The 18,831-nt window shown below is 40.1% G+C and overlaps 3 protein-coding genes across 4 annotated transcripts in view; 1 reads left to right on the top strand and 2 right to left on the bottom strand.

Annotated features, from left to right (window-relative positions):
• The window catches only part of LOC102202117 (hydroxyacylglutathione hydrolase-like protein), a 5,480-nt gene extending 1,957 nt beyond the window's left edge, over positions 1-3,523 (bottom strand). Inside the window, exons 1-8 of the mRNA XM_005734622.2 lie at positions 3,398-3,523; positions 3,021-3,162; positions 2,176-2,240; positions 1,966-2,083; positions 1,723-1,831; positions 1,351-1,454; positions 973-1,074; positions 582-661 (exon numbers count right to left, since the gene is read on the bottom strand). Of these exons, the coding sequence (XP_005734679.1) occupies positions 582-661; positions 973-1,074; positions 1,351-1,454; positions 1,723-1,831; positions 1,966-2,083; positions 2,176-2,240; positions 3,021-3,125 (683 nt within the window). The 5' untranslated portion in view covers positions 3,126-3,162; positions 3,398-3,523. The remainder of the gene's footprint in view (positions 1-581; positions 662-972; positions 1,075-1,350; positions 1,455-1,722; positions 1,832-1,965; positions 2,084-2,175; positions 2,241-3,020; positions 3,163-3,397) is intronic.
• A 1,000-nt stretch (positions 3,524-4,523) lies between these two features.
• On the bottom strand, positions 4,524-12,477 carry LOC102201332 (hydroxyacylglutathione hydrolase, mitochondrial). 2 transcript variants are annotated; one of them, XM_005734619.2, is made up of 9 exons: positions 12,302-12,477; positions 11,667-11,851; positions 8,417-8,481; positions 7,422-7,539; positions 7,230-7,338; positions 7,018-7,121; positions 6,780-6,881; positions 6,610-6,689; positions 4,524-5,448 (listed from the first exon to the last, which is right to left on the bottom strand). In XM_005734619.2, the coding sequence occupies exons 1-9, from the start codon at positions 12,366-12,368 to the stop codon at positions 5,349-5,351; spliced, it is 930 nt and encodes a 309-aa protein (XP_005734676.1). In that variant the 5' UTR covers positions 12,369-12,477; the 3' UTR covers positions 4,524-5,348. The 2 variants fall into 2 exon arrangements, with proteins under 2 accessions (XP_005734676.1, XP_005734677.1); XM_005734620.2 differs by lacking the exon at positions 12,302-12,477 and adding an exon at positions 12,007-12,239.
• Positions 12,478-12,661: 184 nt separating this feature from the next.
• On the top strand, positions 12,662-13,814 carry fahd1 (fumarylacetoacetate hydrolase domain containing 1). The gene has a single exon (XM_005734618.2). It carries the CDS (start codon positions 12,797-12,799, stop codon positions 13,457-13,459), a length of 663 nt encoding a protein of 220 aa, XP_005734675.1. The 5' UTR covers positions 12,662-12,796; the 3' UTR covers positions 13,460-13,814.
• Positions 13,815-18,831: the final 5,017 nt, after the last annotated feature.

Here is an 18,831-nt window from a genome sequence, read left to right as displayed (position 1 = left end):
AAAAAAAAAAAAGAGCTTTGAAGCTAATTCAAGAAGTCTGGAAGACTTTTCCTGAAGACTACTTAAAGAAATGATGAGAAAGCTTCTCTAAGAGAGTTCAGGCTGTATTAAAGAATAAAGGTGGTCATATTAAATATTAACTTTAAAGCTTCTTAGAATTATACAGAATATGTTTTTGTCTTATATACTTTTATTTCCATGTATATGTTTGTAGCTGTTTCAATGAATCCCTCCACCCATTTCCCATTTTCTGAGCAAAATATAAACAAAGATGAATCGTGACTAGAAAATGTATCTAATCTGTTTGTGAGGGGTAGCCAATCAGAAGAAAGTTAGTTACAGTAGTAGGAGGCAGTTCCAAGAGCCATTATAACATAAACAAGGGTTATTTTAAACTGTGAATGATGCAAAGCTGGTAAAGCATAGAGCTGGAAATGACCCAAAGGGTTTCCCACAAAGGGAGTTTTTGTTTCTGGAACAGGAAATAAAGGTTGCTTATAGTGACTAACTTGATTTTAAAGTAATTGTGTTTCACCTGACCCATCACTCTATATATGCCATACATAAACATCCAGACTCACGAGACACGAAGAAAAGGGTTGTATTCGAATTCTTCCATCAGTGTAGATGGCACTGTGGGTTTGTCATCATCATCTCTTGCCTGCAGAGACAGCAAACGCTTTAAAAAACCTGGTATAAACATATTTAAATGTATTTAAAGATTAAGGCTTGGACTATTCTCTGTGCAGCAAAAGCCTGTAATAGATTACTTATCTGTGCAACAGACCACCATTGTTGTCTAAGATATTTAAAAACAACAACAACGATCTAACTGAAATGCCTTTAACACACTGGAAATAGTTGTGGATCACCTACTATGTAATCTGTATATATTTGCGTATCAGGAGACAGGCTAACACCAGAGAAAACTGCAAGCCTTATTCTTGTAGCAGCTTCCTGTATCATGCTCACCCTGGCCCAGCTCAGCATCTCCTTAACCTTTTCATTTTCTGGCTCCACCAGCATGGCAAACTTCAAGTTCTTTATGGTGTACTCGTGCCCACAAAACACCTTCTAAAAGACGAACAAAGCCTCATTTAAAGTAGGGATTAGCTCACAGCACAGCTTCAGTATCTTTACTCATTCTGGGCTTTGTGCCATTTTTAAGACAGTTTGTACTATGAAGGGTGAAAAGAGAGCCAGTCCTGCCCTCAATTCACTGATTGTTGTGGAGTGATGATTCACTATAGTGATTTAGACTTATCTGAGGTCATGCTAGCTGTTGTTAACCCTGTAGAGGTCGTACAAACACGCATACGCAAACAGTTAGCATTTCTTATTTCCACTAACCGTGTCTTGAGGTAGGGAACCAAGCACCTGGGTGAGGTTGTGGTACATCTGCTCTGCTGTACCCTCAAGGAACCGTCCACATCCACCAATAAACAACGTATCCCCTAGCAACCCAAAGAAAGGACAAGGGGATGTCACAGGAGGCAGTGGTCAGTTTTTGTCATCGCACACAACATGGACAACTTATAGTATTCATATCTCTAGCCACTCAGAAATCAGTTATTAAGATTATTTGCCTGAAGACACAACAGTTGCAACATGAAGTGAGTCATTTTTTTGCCTTTACTGTACAGTCAGAAGCGGTATGGCGAAATCTACTAGTGTCTTGGATTTCAACCGGTGCACTGATTCTTTATGTGTACAGAAAAAGACCTGTGAACACAGCAGGGGCGTCAGTGCACTCATCCTCCCAAACAAAGTAGCACATGTGACCAGAGGTATGGCAGGGAGTAAACAGGCACCTCACATTGATGGAGCTAAACTGCAGATGAAGAAAAGGACAACGAGGCAAAAAAAAAAAAAAAATCAGAATTCAAAAAGACAACAGGTTTGTAAAATTTCAAAACGCAGCTAAACGGCATCTTCATCGAGCTCCTGTAGGCGCTTTGTGGACACCTTCAGTTCCTGCGCATTTGTCACTTTATCCGTCAGACCCCCGATTCGATCGTCTCCCCCGTACACCCTCAGGCCAGGGACCTCCTTCACCAGAGCCTCATTCCCACGAGCGTGGTCCCTAGTAAGCAGAGGCACCAAATTACTCCATTAGCCTCAATTTGACTGAGATGCTTTGCAGTGTTGTTACCTGACACGAAACGCTCCTCTTACCAGTGATGGTGTGTGGTGAGAACAGCTATCAAGGAGACGCCTTCTCGTTTCACTATTTCTAGCAGCTGTGGGGGGGGGGAAAAAATCATCCAGTCACTTTTAAAGCAAAACAGCCAAACAGTCCTCAGGTGCAGCTTCTTTGTCCTATGATTGTTTTAGCTTCAAAAAAGTGTAATAGTAGGAGAATGTACAAGGTGCATTAAATGATGAGGAAAGCAAACATTTATTGCAGCCCTAAAATTCTTCTTCTTTTGTTGGCTCATATTTAAACGGATCCACCTTCCCTTCTTTTGCCCCTTGCAGACTCACACCTGTCGCCCTCTCATTCACACACATGTATTCTGCTTTGCTTCACTCTCACAACAAATCACAGTGTCTGCTGCAAACATGATAGTCCCCACAGAGACTCCTGCCTGACCGTCATCATAGCAAACACACCTCACCACCATCTCGCTGTCCTCATACAGGTCCTGCATCACCCTACTTCTCTGTCACTCCTCACTTCCTCATACTGACTTCCAGAGTGTGTCTCTTTGCACCCTATCATGCCTTCTCTGGAGACAGTGCAATTCCTTTTGACCTCTGTATACATCTGACCTCTCCATAAACACTCTCAAAGCAAGTATGGTATCTGTAGTGCACTTTCTCTACAGTATCTATGAATATTGCTTATTGCTTTTTAAAATTTCCTTATTTTTAACAAACCAGTCTTCGATTTTTCACTGAATCGTTTTTTAAACTGTTTCCTTGTTTTGTTAGATGCATAGATGATCAACAAAATAAGTTTAAGTCTTTTCTGAAGTATGACGCCATTTTTAAATCACAGGCACAACAATGTCTCTCACCCGGTGTGGCACAGCCGGGTCCACAGCTATCGCCTGTTTGCTCTGCTCCTCTATCACCAGGTACATGTAGTTGTCTTCCAGGATGGAGATCACCTTTACCTTCATGGTACCCGCACACGCATGCGCACCACAGTGAGCGACGCTTCAAGAAGAGGTTTGATTAGTCAACGTATGAATCATTTACTTGAACGCACCTGTCTTCTGCACGAGATGTTAAATACTTCGTTAAGCATAAACAGATAGTCGATATAAGCATGCTGGCCGGTGTAAGCTGCGCCAGCCCGTAAACTACAGTGTCATATAGCCGAGTACTTCCTGATGATGTCACATGACTCTAAAATCTAAAAATAGTTTTAAGAAAATCAGAGAAGAGCTACCTCTCTTTAAGTGTATCCGATCAGGTCGTTTATTGCAGCTGGACTGTGCCCATCCTCTTCAAATTATTAACTCACATTTCTGTCAGACGAAGAAGTTATCGCGACATCGTGGAATCAAAGGGTCAAAACTAAGACCTTTTAATCGAGCTGGAAACAGTCAAACGCCTTTAAATTTGTTACAAATATATACGTGTGTGTGTCGTAGGGGCTTATTTATCAATGTGTTTTTTCTTGATTCATGCTTCTCTGCCCCTGGAAATGTACAAGCCTTGGTTAAAAATAAAAACCAGTTAAATTATTAACATCTAAAATTTCAAATAATTATTCACATTTTTACATTGTTAAAGACTATAATTATTTTATAATAGTAATTAACTATTAGTAAAGCATGAATAGGCATTTTCAGACATTATCTGACACCTTTTAGGATGGCTAATCATTATTTTGCAAAGAGTTTTTATATAGAAGCAAACATGAATGTGGTGCATTTATATAGTTCAAATTACTAAACAATGGATAAAGTATGGCTTTTTAATAGTCAATCCAGCCTCTAGGGGCATAATATCAGCCTTGTACAATTCAATTTCCAATTTAAAATGTTCTTCAGTAGCTGCCATCAAATCTAAATGGGAACAGGACCTTAACTCTCATTTGACAAAAGAACTGTGGGACTCTGTCCTTGGCCAAGTTCACATTATATCAGTGTGTGCTCGACACACACTCATTCAACTTAAGATTGAATTTAAGGGCTAAGTTGGTGCCAGAGGCAGACCCAACCTGTAGAAGGTGTGGGGGTGCCCCTGGTAGATTACTTCATATGCACTGGTCCTGTCCTGTCCTGTGTGCACACAGTCCTAATAATAATAATGTGTCCACATCAATCACCTACTAAATGAAACAAAATAATAATTATTTTTAAAAAATGCTACCGGACCTGCTTCTTAATACTTTCATCATATTTAGACATGAGAGAAGCTTAATTCCATGGTTTGCTAATAGACAAGATTCAGCAATTATAACCCAAAGCATCTCCCAAAATGTAACTGGAAAATTTAGATAACACCGATGAAAGCGTTCGCCAAAGGCAAACTTCTACTACTGTAATAATCCAATAATATGAGATGTATATGAGAATATAACAGTTTTAATGGCCTTATTCTGCATCAGGAATATATTTTGCTTATGACACAATTTATTGACACAAACCTTTGTGTGAAGCTACTAAAACAAATGTGCTTTATTGCTTTTTCCAAATTGCTTCATGCAATAGTCCTTGAAAGATTTTACTTTACGAGCAAAATATGATTTGGGGTTTCTAACAATGCTGACACAAGAGGTAGACAAGGCTGAGCTCACAGATCACTTTGATTACTTATATGTAAAGGCAGCTATGCTGTATTTTGCACATAAACAACCAAACTAGCATCTTTTAAGCAAGCGTGAAAATAAATGACATGAAGAAACATTGATACAAAGTTTTGTAGGCGAAGAAATGATTACCTATTATTAAACCAACTCACAGAAAGTGTCCACATACGCCAACATTTGTTACTCATGTGGTCCTTGTCTTGTTAAATGTTTAAACGCTGAGTGAAACAGTAGTTTGAACATCAATATATTAAAGCATAAGACTAAATAACTTTTCTGATACATTTACAGAATAACTACATTTTTCTCATTTTAAAACATTCAAATAATGGCCATTTATTCCTTAAAACTGCCAACCCAAAAAACTCAAATATATCTAAAAGAATGATTTATTTATAGATTTATAGTCTAATATGTTATGCTGAACACTGTGATAGAAAAAAATGGACCTTGAGTTAAAGTCAATGCAATGGATGTGCTGTTTTTCCAGTCGGTTTACAGATTAGTTGCAGGTATTTCTTTGAGTATATAATTGACAGCTTGCAGTGTTGTAATCAGTTGAAATGCCAACTCTGGTGCACTTTCACTCCTTGGGCACTCGGAAATTATCTTTTTCCTTCCGAAGACTTCTCATGGTCTCGATAGGGTCTGTCTGCTTCACATGCTCTTGAACGGACGGCTCTCTAAATTACACATTGGGGGGGGGGGGAAACAAATGTAGTCAGGCAGCACTCTCACTGTAGGTACCTCAAAACAAATTATAATCATCTGTAATTACTACTACAGTGATGTGAAAAAGAGAAATTTCACAGGGCCCTGTACTAAGTAAGTGCACCCCAGGTTCAGTAGCTTGTAGACCAGCTCTAGCAGCAATAAGTAATGATTTCCTGTATGACTCGCAGTCTCTCACATCATTGCAGAGGAATTTCGACATACTCTCCTCTACATGACGTTGCTTCAGTTCATTGATAGTTGTGGGCATTTGTTTTTGCACAGCACTCTTAAGGTCCCACAACAGCATTTTAATCAGGATTAAGGTCTGGACTTTGTCTGGGCCATTGCAATACCTCCACTCTTTTTGGTTTCAGCAATGCTGGTATAGATTTGCTCCTGTGCTCATCCTGTTGCATGATCGAATTTGGGCCAAGGTTTAAGTTCTGGACAGATAACCTCACATTTGATTCTAAAATTCTTTTGGACAACATGTCTAAGGTCGTGTGGATCAAAACAAGCCCAATTCATCACCCCAATAACACCTCAAATATGCTGTGTTAGCGCTGTACATTATGGCCAAACATCTCCACTCCTGTGTCGTCTGTCCAAAGGCAATTGTGGTTTGATCCAACTTTACAAAGTTTAAGTCATGCTGCCATGTTCTTTTTAGAGAGAAGAGGCTTTCTCCTGTCAACCCTTCCAAACCAGCCCTACTTGTTCAGTATTTTTCTAATTGTAATGTCACAAACTTTTACATTTAACATGCTAAATTATGCCTGTCAAGTTTAAGATTGAGCTCTCTTTTTTTCCACTTTCTTTGAGCATTACAGTCTGACTGTTAGATGATTGTGCCGGGACATCTACTCCTGGGAAGACTTGTATTACCTTAGTTATATTAACATACCCCTAAATGCACCAGACCAGCAAACTGCCCAAATGTCAGCTTTTCTACAAGTTCACACTCGCTGATCATCAGTTAATCAAGTCCAATTCATTAGCAGCATCTGGCTACTGCTTATTCTCTAAATTCCTATAGAAGTAGTATTGCTGTACTTAGTTTTTTACAAGACTACATTAAGTCCTGTGAAAACTCTTTTTCACAAGGCTGTTTTTAATGAAGTTATACATACTTTACTCTCATAAAGGGGTTAAATGTGAATTCATCTGCCAGAGTGGACGGAATAGTTGGTTCTCCGTTGCTGCACTTCTCCTACAGACAGATAAATACACAAAAATTGCAAAGTTGTTTTAATTAATTAAGGATAACTGATTTGAAGTGGTTACTGTATGAATCACATACCTTTGCCCAGGCCAACTTCTTCTGAATTACTTCATTGTGCGGTTCCACATGACGTGCAAATTTCAGATTGTTGACGGTGTACTCATGACCACAATAGACACGCTTAAACACAAACACGCTAAAGTTAGTCACACACCTTAAACATACAGCAAAGTTAACTCATCAACTACTGAAGAATTTAAGTCTTTCCTTTTCCATCCTAAAAATCTGTAAAATTAACGCCTATGTTTGCAGTTACCGTTTCAGGAGGAAGGCGCCCCAGAATTTCTATCAAGGCTTTGTGCATCTGCTCTGCTGTACCCTCAAAAAATTTCCCACAGCCAGCCACAAACAGAGTATCCCCTGCATGGGAAAAACAGGAGTTCTTAGGGCCTTTAAGTTCACACAAAACATGTCTTTATTTACACTCGCAGTTTATCTCATATAAATGTTTAACTTAAGTAACCACACCTGTAAAGACAGCTGGTGGTTCAGTGCTGTTTTCTTTGGTCACGTAGTAACAAATGTGACCAGTTGTGTGACAAGGAGTAGAAAGGCATTTAACATGGAGTGAGCCAACCTGAGGAGAGAAAAACATAAGTGAACAATCGTTCATTTGAAGCTTATAGTTGGACCACAGAGCAGAGAGTTTGCTCGTCTCACTTTGAAAGTGTTGGAATGAGAAACTTTCTTTGTAATGGCATCAACTCTGTCATCCCCTCCATAGACCTTCAGACCTGGCATTAGTTTCAACATCTTCTCATTTCCACCGGCATGATCCCTAAAACAGAAAATTAGTGTGTTGGTATTACTCTTTTGTCCAATACAGGTTTAGCAGGTTCTTAGCATAAGAAGCCAAAGGAAATGTTTATTTATAAAGCGTGCATTTAGTGGGCAGTAGCGTTTAATACGAGTAAATGGTATTCACAGCAAAACAATCAAGACAATTTGCCGATTTCTGGGAAACATAATGACAGGAAATGGGTAGGGTGATGACGTCTTAAGTAGTAGGAGCATCTTCTGACTTCAGCATCTGATGTTTTGGGATCATGTTTGCACAGCAACACCTTTTAGGCCATCATTCCTTCTCTTGCAGGCTATTTGCACCATTACTATAGTAATGCTAGTATAATGATGCAGGTAGTTTGTGGTCTGTGTTGTCAGCCAGCATCAAGCTAAACACAATGTCTGCCACAAGCTTTTCCTAGAAGCACTTTGTTAGACTGGAGAATGCTGCTGCTAAATGCAGCATGTGACCAGGTAGTAAGATGCACATCAGCATGAGAAAATTAAAAGAAAGTAAATCAAAGCAAACAAAATCACTTGACTCCTACTGCAGCCCTGCGTGAGAAACTGGTGGAGAAATATATAAGCATACCTTGTCCTAAAAAAGACTTTACAAAATTTGAGTGAGTACAGTACAGTAGGTAGGTTACTTTGCAGTCACAGCCTTCCATGATCAGAGTGGACCTAATACTTTGTTCACACAGCACGCTGGATGTGAACGTGGTTATATTAATGGTAATGGTGATGAATATAAAATGTATCTCTTGCCTTAACAGGTACAATAAGTATTTTTTTTAGCTTACTTATTATGGAGAAATAATCTTGAAAAAATAAATAAATTCATCAATGTTATAAAATAAGCAGCAGCTTACCAGTGGTGATGGGTGGTTAGAACTGTGGTGAGTTTTACACCATGCTTTCGGACAGCTTCAACAACCTGTTCAAAGCACACACACAAAAAAAAAATGCTGAGTGGAGCCATGCCAATATAACTACTTAATTTATCAATAAGTATCCAACAACAATTAGTTATTAAAGGTCTTAATGAAGAATAGGAGAGAAAAAGCTGTTAGTTACAGCTTTTTCTATGGAGAATTCACAGATTTGGGCCCTACTACTAATTTATTAGGGCCAGTCAGGGTTCTTGGATTTTGGACTTGCTGAAAACTTGCTGAAAACATCAAATTGGTATTTCTTACTCACACGCTAGTTTTAAATGTAGCAATGACCAAATACTTGATATTTTCTAATATTATAAATACCTTTGACTTGATAGTAGACTTTCAAACTACGCAGATTCTGTATATAGTTGAAAGGAGATTGGTCTTCTTCCAAACTAAGGACTAGTGCGTAGTTGGAAAGTCGTGTCTGTCCTTCACTACATATCATTATAATGCCCAAAGGAAGGTCGGGCAGATAAAAATGCACATCATATCAAATTTCATTCTCAGTATTCTCTGAATAAAAAGATTGGATGCATTTTCCTGCAACAGTTACAGTATTCTATCCAGTACATACTTAACCTCACATACACACTAACCTCAAACTGATATAAGGTACTCTGCACCTTTCTGCAAACTGTCCTGAAAGTAGGCACCTCCCATACAAAAATAATGAAATAAAAATAGTAGAATAAATAAATAAATACATAAATAAGAAGAAATCTATCACGCTTGGATAGAATTACGTAGTGTTTTCAATAGTCTAGGGTTATGTTTTGACCTACACCCAACAACAACAACAACAACAATAATAATAATAATAATAATAATAACAACAACAACAATATATTTTTCTTAAGTCCACAATATCACCAGCAAAACGCAGAGTGGATTCTCTCAGAGTTATGATGCTGAACACTATATGTATTCTCATTGATGAATGACTATTTTAACCCTTATAAACTGTTCGCATTTCAAGCCTTCAGAATATGGTTGGGGTCAGTTTTGACCCATGCTAAAAAACTGGTATAAATGTTTACACAACATTTTGAACTACAGATTATATAAATAGAATATGCATAAATAGCATATCTAAAAAAATTGGATGATTAATGCTTAATTAATGTTTCAGAGACCAGATAGTGTATTTTTGAGATTTACAAGATTCATTTTTAGTGGAAAAAAAAAATCTAATACTTGAAAGCAGGAGAGAAATTATGATTTAATTATATTCTACTCAAAGTGAAAATGTTAATGACCTCAACTTTTGGGATTTATTATATAACAATGCAAAACTATTACAACTGTTAAACACTGCCCGTCAGCGTCTCTTCTTCCTCAGAAGACTTAGAGACTTCCATCTGCCACTGAAGGTGCTCAAGAACTTCTACTCCTGCACCATCGAGAGCGTCCTGACGTCAAACATCTGCACCTGGTTTGGGAACAGCACCAAGCAGGACAGACGAGATCTGCAAAGGGTGGTGCGCTCGGCAGAACGCATCATTCAATCAGAGCTCCCTGACCTGCTGTCCATCTACACCAAGCGGTGCAAGTCCAAAGCTAGGAAGATTATGATGGACCTCTCCCATCCCAACAATGGACTCTTCTCACTGTTGAGGTCTGGGAAGCGCTTCCGCTCCCTTAAGGCCAAAACAGAGAGAATGAAGAGGAGCTTCTTCCCCCAGGCTATTCGGGGCCTGAACCAGGTGTAGGACTGGACTCTCCCAAACACGTCACTATAAGACTGGACTCTCAAACACGTCACCACACGCACCACCACACATTTCCTATAATCCTATAATTCCTATAATTTATAATCCTTATCTTTATAATCTCTTCTGCTATTTGCACATTCTTTACTGTAAATTCCTAAGTTAATTTGTAAATTTTTGTAGTAAATTGTAAATATTGTAAAACTTTTCTTCTGTCATTTAATGGTCGGGCATTGTACAGCTACAAGCATTTCACCCCCATGTCATACTGTGTATGGTTGTGTGTGTGTGACAAATAAAATTTGCATTTGAATTTGATTTTTGCCCCTTGATATGTCATAAAAAAAACTGTTTGTAACTGCAGCCTATAACAATATCTATAATAATTCAATAACTTGTTCATTGCAAACTAATGTGTTTATTTAGGGCAGTGGTAGGACACCTTGCATGTGTGGAACTTGCGCAAGTGTTTCCCACACTCACCTAAATGCCAGTTCAGGTATCTTTATAATCTTGCTGAAAGGCAACAATTCTAATACTTCTAACCATTGCACCATCATGCTGAGTCATTTCAAATCTCATGTCTGTGTCAAGGCACCATCCCTAAAAGCACTCACTGACATCTATGTAACCTCTCGTGCACTGTTTGGAGATCACTCCATCTCACAGACCAGCTGGTACCGGTCTCTGTGGGAACCTGGGCAAATATAGTGAGGACGCAGACAGTCTACGTGACAGTGTCAAGGTCCCCCTTGACGTCTGTCACGTCTGTCCAATAAAAAGTAAAGAAGGAAAAAACCCACATAGGCATGACTTGCACACAAGATTCCTTAAAACCACTTTTTTTTTTATTTGACCCACACTGGTAGATCTAAAAATCACATTTCATCACAAACAGCCTCAGTTTACAAAAGATTGTAGCACCTGTACAACAGTATAAGATTTTGGATCATTTTAGGTATAGTCATAAAGTCAGTCAGAAACACAAAAACTAAACAAAAAAAGTGTCTAAACTATTTCACACACTTTCTCTCATTTAAATGAAGCAACTACTACAGTACTCTGTGTAGTAAATACTTAATTTAACTTGGTTATTCCTCACACACACACTAACCTCAGGTGAACTGGCAGCAGGTACAATTGCACCTTGAACGAACTGCAAACTGTCCTGTAACTAGACACTTCCTCAGATACCATATCATGTAATAATTATAATAATAATGATAATAGTAATAACAACAATAATAATAATAATAATACTTTCAGGCTCAAAATAAAACAATAAATAAAACACAAAACAAAAAGAAAACTATGTTGCTATCAAATATTTGTAAAAGGACACAATTTTGACTTGAATAGTGTGTAAAGGTTAACACAATCACTTGTAGGTAGACTTTCTGCATTGGTGTTAAAGTGTTGTCAACTGGTTTATATAACATTACTTGATATGATACAGTGACTGAACAGACCTTTATTGGCTCCACGGGGTCTACAACAGCTGCTTCTCTGGAGTCCACATCGATCAGTAGGTACATGTAGTTGTCAGACAGCGCAGGGAGCAGTTCAATCTTCATGTTTGCTTGCTCCACCAGATTAGATTTCCTGACCACACTGTGAAGGAGGGCGGCTGCCTGGGCCTTGACTTCCACCGGAGCTTCATGAGGGGATAAAAGCCGATATTTAACACCGAGCCACATCAGACAGAAATCGGGACAGTTTAACTTCTAGTCCCCTGTACCTCTGTAATATATTCACATACTCCTTGCCTTACATTCGTTTAATGCCACAAACGCGAGAAACTTAACACACCTCACCGCCCCGCTGGACAAGTGAACGCCACACGTTAACACGCTTCGGTGTTGGATTTTTTGTGGGCACGCTAATTAATTACACCGATATGACTGTCATAGAGGAGGTTATATAAGAGGAAACAGGTATGCGCTCAGACAGGCCGGCTGTGCTCATGTGACAGCTCCCCCCATCTTAAGACGACAAAACATAAACAAACGAACAAACGCCATCTACCACCTAACGGCAGCGAAGCAAGCGAAAACTACGCTAAACCTTCGCGGGCTGAAAATGAGAGAAAACCGTGTGGACGTACCGAATTTTAAGGCTGTCGCAGCTCCTAATAGAGTGCAGGCACTCCCTACTAGTGACTTGAATAACATAACAACAGTAGCTAAAGTCTTATCACGTTTGTGCAAACCAGAAAAGTTTGGTTTTGGTTCAGTTCCGCCTCCGCTCCCTTTGACCTTTGCCCTCCAAGGCTCCGCCAATCAAGTCTCGGGTATATAGATCGGGAATGATCTATCTACGTATTTATTTACGTAAACAAGTTACACGTGACTGTCTAACTTGTTTACGTAATTCTGCACAAGAGTAGTTTAATAAAGTTAGTAAGTGGTTTTGTTTTACTTTTTAGTCCCAGTAATTATCTCAAATAAGATAGCATTGATTCGACGTTTGTGCTCTGCGCATGTCCCTTCAGGCTTGCCGTAGGTTGATGTTCCGGAGCGGTCAAACAGTGTCGGTCAAAGTTTAGTTACACTCGTGCTGACTGCATCAAGGCAGTCGAAACAGCTCACGGTTCTCCACGATGACAGCACGGAATATTTCCCGGTTCTGGGAATGGGGGAGGAAGATCATTTGCGTTGGGAGAAACTATGCGGATCACGCCAAAGAGCTGAAAAACGCGATTCCTAAGGAGCCTGTCTTGTTCCTGAAGCCTCCTACTGCATATGTGAGAGAGGGCTCGCCTATCTTGGTGCCCCTTTACACCACTAATCTGCACCATGAAGTGGAGCTGGGGGTGGTGATCGGGAAAGGGGGCACGGCCATCCCGCAGTCCGCCGCTATGGAGCATGTTGCGGGTTATGCTCTGTGCTTGGACATGACAGCCCGAGACATCCAGGACGAGTGCAAGTCCAAAGGTCTGCCCTGGACCATGGCCAAGGCTTTCAACACCTCCTGTCCTGTCAGCGAGTTCATCCCCAAAGAGCGCATCCCTGACCCGGCGAAGGTCAGCCTGTGGCTGAAAGTAAATGATCAGCTTCGACAGAGCGGCTGCACCTCTCAGATGATCTTCTCCGTCCCATATCTCATCAGCTACATCAGCGACTTCATCACCTTGGAGGAAGGGGATCTCATCCTGACCGGGACCCCTAAAGGAGTCTCCGCCGTGCAGGAGCACGATGAGCTGCAGGCTGGGATCGAGGACATTGTTACGATGAGCTTTACAGTAGACAGACAAGACCATTAGCGGGAAAAGAGACTTAACTGAGGCAGATGAGATAAAGACTCGTGAAGAGAAGGTGCTTCAATCTTTTTTAAAATCTTTGCGCATCAGCAGATGGCAGTGCTGTGCCACCGAGACTGTATTTCTGATCAATTCTTGTTGCCTTGCCCAGCATTTTAGAAGAGCCGAAGTACAACACACAGTTTCGTGACACCGTTTGAGCAAAATCAGGACAACTATAATTTATTTTACTGTATTTTAGCCATGATATAAAAAACATATTCATCACACAGTGTCACTGTCTTTCACCAGACTATGAAGTAATTTATAGTATTAAAATGAAAGGTGTAATGATGTTAAAAAAAAAAACGAAACTAAAATGAGCATTAGATCATTATATTTTTGTAATTTATTATTCTTTTTTAATCATTTGCTGTAAAAAATAAAAGGATTGCAGAAACTTGAAAACAGCATCTTGTATTCTCCTTTTTGAGAAACTTCATATTTTTCAGAAAACAGTAAATAAGAAAACAGTAAATAAGAAATTTCATAATAAAAACAAGTCCTCCATTAAAAAAAATACTTGTCATTGGTAATGACAGTTCATATCAGTATTCATCTTTTTATAAATGCATTAGAGTTCAAGTAGTATTCTCAGCGCAGATGTGATCTATGTATAATCACATATATGTTTTTATGTTAATGCTGAAAAAGTGTCTCTTTGTAATCTTGTACACCAGATGTTTGAAACACACTCAAAATACTTAAAAACAATTACTTCAAAATGTTGATATAAAAGTTGATTTTTTCCCCCCACAATAATTAGTGGCATTGCTTTTGTTCCCTGTGGGTTATATAGTAAAATCTAAAATTACAATAATAACAGTAAGGTACAGGTAACGTTAAGAAAGCATTCCTTACATTATAGTGTAGATGTAAATTGTATGAAAGAACATGAGTTTTACAAAAAAAAACCAAAAAAACGTATGGTTCATTTAAGTATTAAAGTTTTAATATATCTAAGGAATTATTACAATTTAGAGAAGCTTATGGGTTGAAAATGTTTGTTGTCCTCAGAAGAATTCAGTTTGAAAAAAACCTGTTTGATTAGCACGGGATCAGTTCCATAGTGTAGCAGTTTACACATTTACCCAATGAGTGAAAAGTCCTTCTACAATCCCAGGAGAAGAGACAAATCCCTTTGGGGTTGCATCAGGAAAAGCATCCGGAGTTTAAAAAAAAAAAGTACATCTGCCAAATCAAACATGTGGAGCTACCCACTGTGGCGCCCCGTGTGAGTAAGGGAGCAGCTGAAAGTAACATCAGATTTGTCACTGCGGGAGTTTGAAATACAGGTTTCACTACCCAGCTGTTCTTAATTTAGGAACATGGCTACACTTACCAGCCAGTTCAGTACATACTGTAGCTACCTGCTTTTGCCTTTATAAGTGCTTTAATTCTTCACGGCACAGACTCAACAAGGTGCAGGAAACATCCTCAGAGATTTTGGCCCATATTGACATGTTAGCATCACACAGCTGCTGCAGATTTGTTGGCTGCACATCTATGATGAGGATCTCCTTTCTCAGCACATCCTAAAGAGGCTCTATTGGACTGAGATCAGCTGACTGTGGAGGCCATTTGAGCATTTGAACTCACTGTCATGTCACAACCTGAACTATTAGTACAAGACAGGATGAATCCGCTTTGGGTGTTCAGAGACGCTCTTTTGCATACCTTTGTTGTAACAAGTGGTTATTTGATTTGCTGTTGCCTTCATTCTTCTCTGACCTCTGGCATTAACAAAGTAACAAGTTTTTACCCAGAGCACTGACGCTCACTGGATATTTTCTCTTTTTCGGGTCTTTCTCTGTAAACCGTAGAGATGGTTATGGGGGAAATCCCAGTAGATCAGCAGTTTTTGAAATACTTTGGCAACCACGTCGCAGTCAAAGTCACTAAAAGTCACTTTTCTTCTCCATTTTCATGCTCAGTTTGAACTTCAGCAGCTTTCTTGTCCATGTCTACAACCCTAAACGCACCAAGGTGCTGTCACCATCAACTCAGAACAACATCTCTGGGCGGAAGCAACATCTCGGATCAGTTGGCTGCGGTTGTGAGGTCTCACAATCTGCTATGTGAGCAAAAAAGAGTGACAAGACCACAGAATCGACGGCTAATAACGTCACGGACAAACTCGCAGCTATTAACGGGAGATTGAGAGACCAGTGTCGGAGTGTTAAAAACAGCTTGGAATTCTCATGAGTTGTTTGCAAAAGAAAAATTACCATCATAATGCGGCTACCCCTTCGGCGCCAGCTTTGGGCTCAAGGCTGGAGCCGAACAACTGTTCCTTCCCATTCCCTACAAGGCCACCTGGGTTGGCTGGAAGATTGTTTACTTAGCCTGGCGGGGCGAAGGACACTGTCTCAGCTCAACTATGGACACGCACACACATACATATACTGATACTGATAAGCACTCACTGACGCATCACCCTCCCTATCCAACGCCACCTCCAACGCTTACCTCCCCCATGATGTGGACATCGGGTCAGCTGGAGGCGCAGTCGAAAGATTGCAGCGGTCCCAGATGAGATGTACACACTGGAACTCTTTCCCATGTTGCTTGTCTGTGTTTATTGTGTTATGGTGTGTTGATACCTGTGCATTCCTGTATTATCTTTTTGTGTTACACATTTCAATGTTTTTTCCTCGCTACCTAGCCTGACCTGTCTCCCCAATGTGATGTTTGTATTGTATGTACGGTCGGCAAGGTCTGTCATCTCGGTTGTGGGCAAAAGACCTGCAACTGACAAATAAAGGCTATCTCATCTCATCTCATCTCATGTAATTGATTAGATATTTGCATTAACAAGCAGCCTAACAGGTATAACTAACAAAGCGTTTGTTAAACCGGGTGTATTTTGCTGCTTATTGAACCAGCCGAGATGTATTTCCTTCCGAATGTTTAATTGCGTCACACCTAAATACTGCATTTGATACTTTCTTTGATTTGCTTGAAACAATCTGAGACACATAAAAGAGGGCCTCCATTAACCCAGATTATCAGCTGTGGTGTTTCTGCACATCCAGTGTAATTTTGACTTCTAGGATGTCAACCTTCACCGTACCCTGATAGTTCTTAGACTTTTAAACTTCTCTTCCAGGTTCAGAGACAATTCTCCCACAGGCTTCTCTGTTTTCAGGATCAATCAGAGCCTCCATCAGCCTGTCCCAGGCCAATCTGCTGTAACCTGAGTCTATATACATCATCTTCCTACACCTGTAGGGCATGTTGTCTGCAACACTCTTAGTGCCAAGCCCTGGCCTGCAGGGAACTCTGGGGTTATGTATGTCTGTCATTAGAACAGTTATGACAGATTCAATTAGATTCAGGAGCTGGGAAATGTTTCCATGGCCCATTTTTTTCCTCATCACAGGGTTAGTATGCTATGTGCTCACAGGTGTCGTCTTTTATGAGGTATGAATCATACTATTCATTGTCCCCGTGTGACTGCAGGTATTAAAGCCTCACAGGTTTTTAACAACGGCTTCAAAGCTGGAGCTCAGCTCTGGTTTAACATTCAGCACATAAACCAGCACCGTGTCAACGAGCCTGAGAAGGTATTTTTGACGCTTTGAGCAGGGATTACTTGAGGACCACGGTCTTTCGGTTCAGCAACAATAACGGTGACATCACTCATGATGTCAGCCCAGGTGGTAACTGAGTCTTATAAACAGAGTCGATCAGAGTACATTGTCAGAGAGCTGCTGGTGTGCATTTAGTATCTGAGAATTGTTATGTGGTCGTGTGGTGATTAGCACTACAGGCTGAGGCTACTGGCCTGCTCGGATTTTCTGTGTGGAGTTTGCATGTTCTCCCTGTGCCTGTGTGGGTTTTTTCCAGATACTCCAGCTTCCTCCGGGAGTCCAAAGATGTGCACATTAGGTCAAGTGATGGTTCAAATTGGCAATAGGTGTGACTGTGAATGGCTGTCTCTCTGTGACAGCCCTGTGATAGGTTAGTGACCTGTGCAGGTGTACCCTGCCTCTCGCCCTATGACAGCTGGGATAGGCTCCAGCCCAAACATGACCCTGAAATGGGTAAAAAAAAAATGGATTGACAGAAATGTTATGCACAGTCCCTTGAATGGTAACAGTGAACGTCATAGACAGAGCAAACTGTCCTCAGCCTGTGGATTTAACACATTTTGTAACTTCATGTAATCCCAGACTGACTCAATGTTGATGAGTTTAGGGCTTTTGTAGAATTTGGGACCAGCGATGTGCTATGTATAAAAATCTAAACGCGGAAAGTGGCAACATTTATGAACACTTCCTCATCTACAGATTATCACAATGCAAGAATAAACAACCACATATTGTGTCTGAAGACAGAGGTTCACAAAAAGACTACAGGGTAGAATAATTTGGCAGGATGTGGCTGGTTGAATCTGAGACCTGTTAAATCTATTGTAACCTGCCATTTATGGCATATTCTGGGAGACTTGTTTCAACATTTGTTAATAGCCATCAGCTCATCGCGAGACTTAGTGCCGAGGTATCATCTTGCTTGAGGTAATTGCGTCAAATATCGCAGGTTCAGATGAAAAACAATGTGCATGTGAATACAGGCTTGAACATGTAGCTATTCTTTAATGGTTCACTGAAGGGAAACTGAACTGTTTTCAGTTTGTTTTATAATAGTGTGTAATATCAGTTTAAATCAGCATCCAGCCTTTGTTTTTTTGAATATACAGTGTAAGGCAAGAATGCTGCAGCGTTGAGTCTAACTGAAAAACAACTATAAATTTTTAAATAAGACGTTGGACTGTCCATTCTCTGAGAGAATAAAGCGTTATCCCTTGATTACCAGCTCGTGTCTGTCTGTGTGTTGAGCAATTGACCATTCGTTAGGCCTAGATTTGCGTGCTGCACTGCAAGTCACCAGATGGGGCTGTGGTGTGGCTATTCTTAGGGAAAAAAATACCAACCATAGGAAGGACTGAGTCAGAGGGAATGCATATGACATATTGCATCAAAGAGACATGCTCTCATACGGCCAAGAAATTGATTTGATGTCATTTTTGGAAAGGCATAAAAGCAGCTCCGTGTGACAGGACTCTATGTGCATATGTGTCTTTATCCCGTGTTTGATGGACTCTCCTGTGCGTGTGCACACGACAGTTGCATTAATCATTAGTTATTACTAACACAATGGAGGAAATTAAAAACGGATGTGTTATATCTTCACGGGCCAAACTGCGGAGCCATAATTCATTCTCACCGACTAATGAATGGGGTCTTTGACAAATTAAAAAGAACCATGCATGACGCCCAGGTGCAGACCTCTTTCATTCAAAGTGATTGACTGCACACAGTTTGTTAACACTT

Source organism: Pundamilia nyererei, unplaced genomic scaffold (genome assembly GCF_000239375.1).
Source record: "Pundamilia nyererei isolate P.nyererei 1_Seehausen unplaced genomic scaffold, PunNye1.0 scaffold00059, whole genome shotgun sequence".
Taxonomy (NCBI): Eukaryota; Metazoa; Chordata; class Actinopteri; order Cichliformes; family Cichlidae; genus Pundamilia; species Pundamilia nyererei.
This window is presented reverse-complemented; position numbering and strand designations above follow the sequence as displayed.

Coding starts and splice junctions, on each gene's coding strand:
- LOC102201332 (XM_005734619.2), bottom strand. CDS start 12,368: ATGTTATTCAAGTCACTAGTAGGGAGTGCCTGCACTCTATTAGGAGCT. Junction 8,482..11,666: donor ACCCCGTGGAGCCAATAAAG/GTCTGTTCAGTC, acceptor TGCTTTGAACAG/GTTGTTGAAGCTGTCCGAAA. Junction 7,540..8,416: donor CTAACCACCCATCACCACTG/GTAAGCTGCTGC, acceptor TTTCTGTTTTAG/GGATCATGCCGGTGGAAATG.
- fahd1 (XM_005734618.2), top strand. CDS start 12,797: ATGACAGCACGGAATATTTCCCGGTTCTGGGAATGGGGGAGGAAGATC.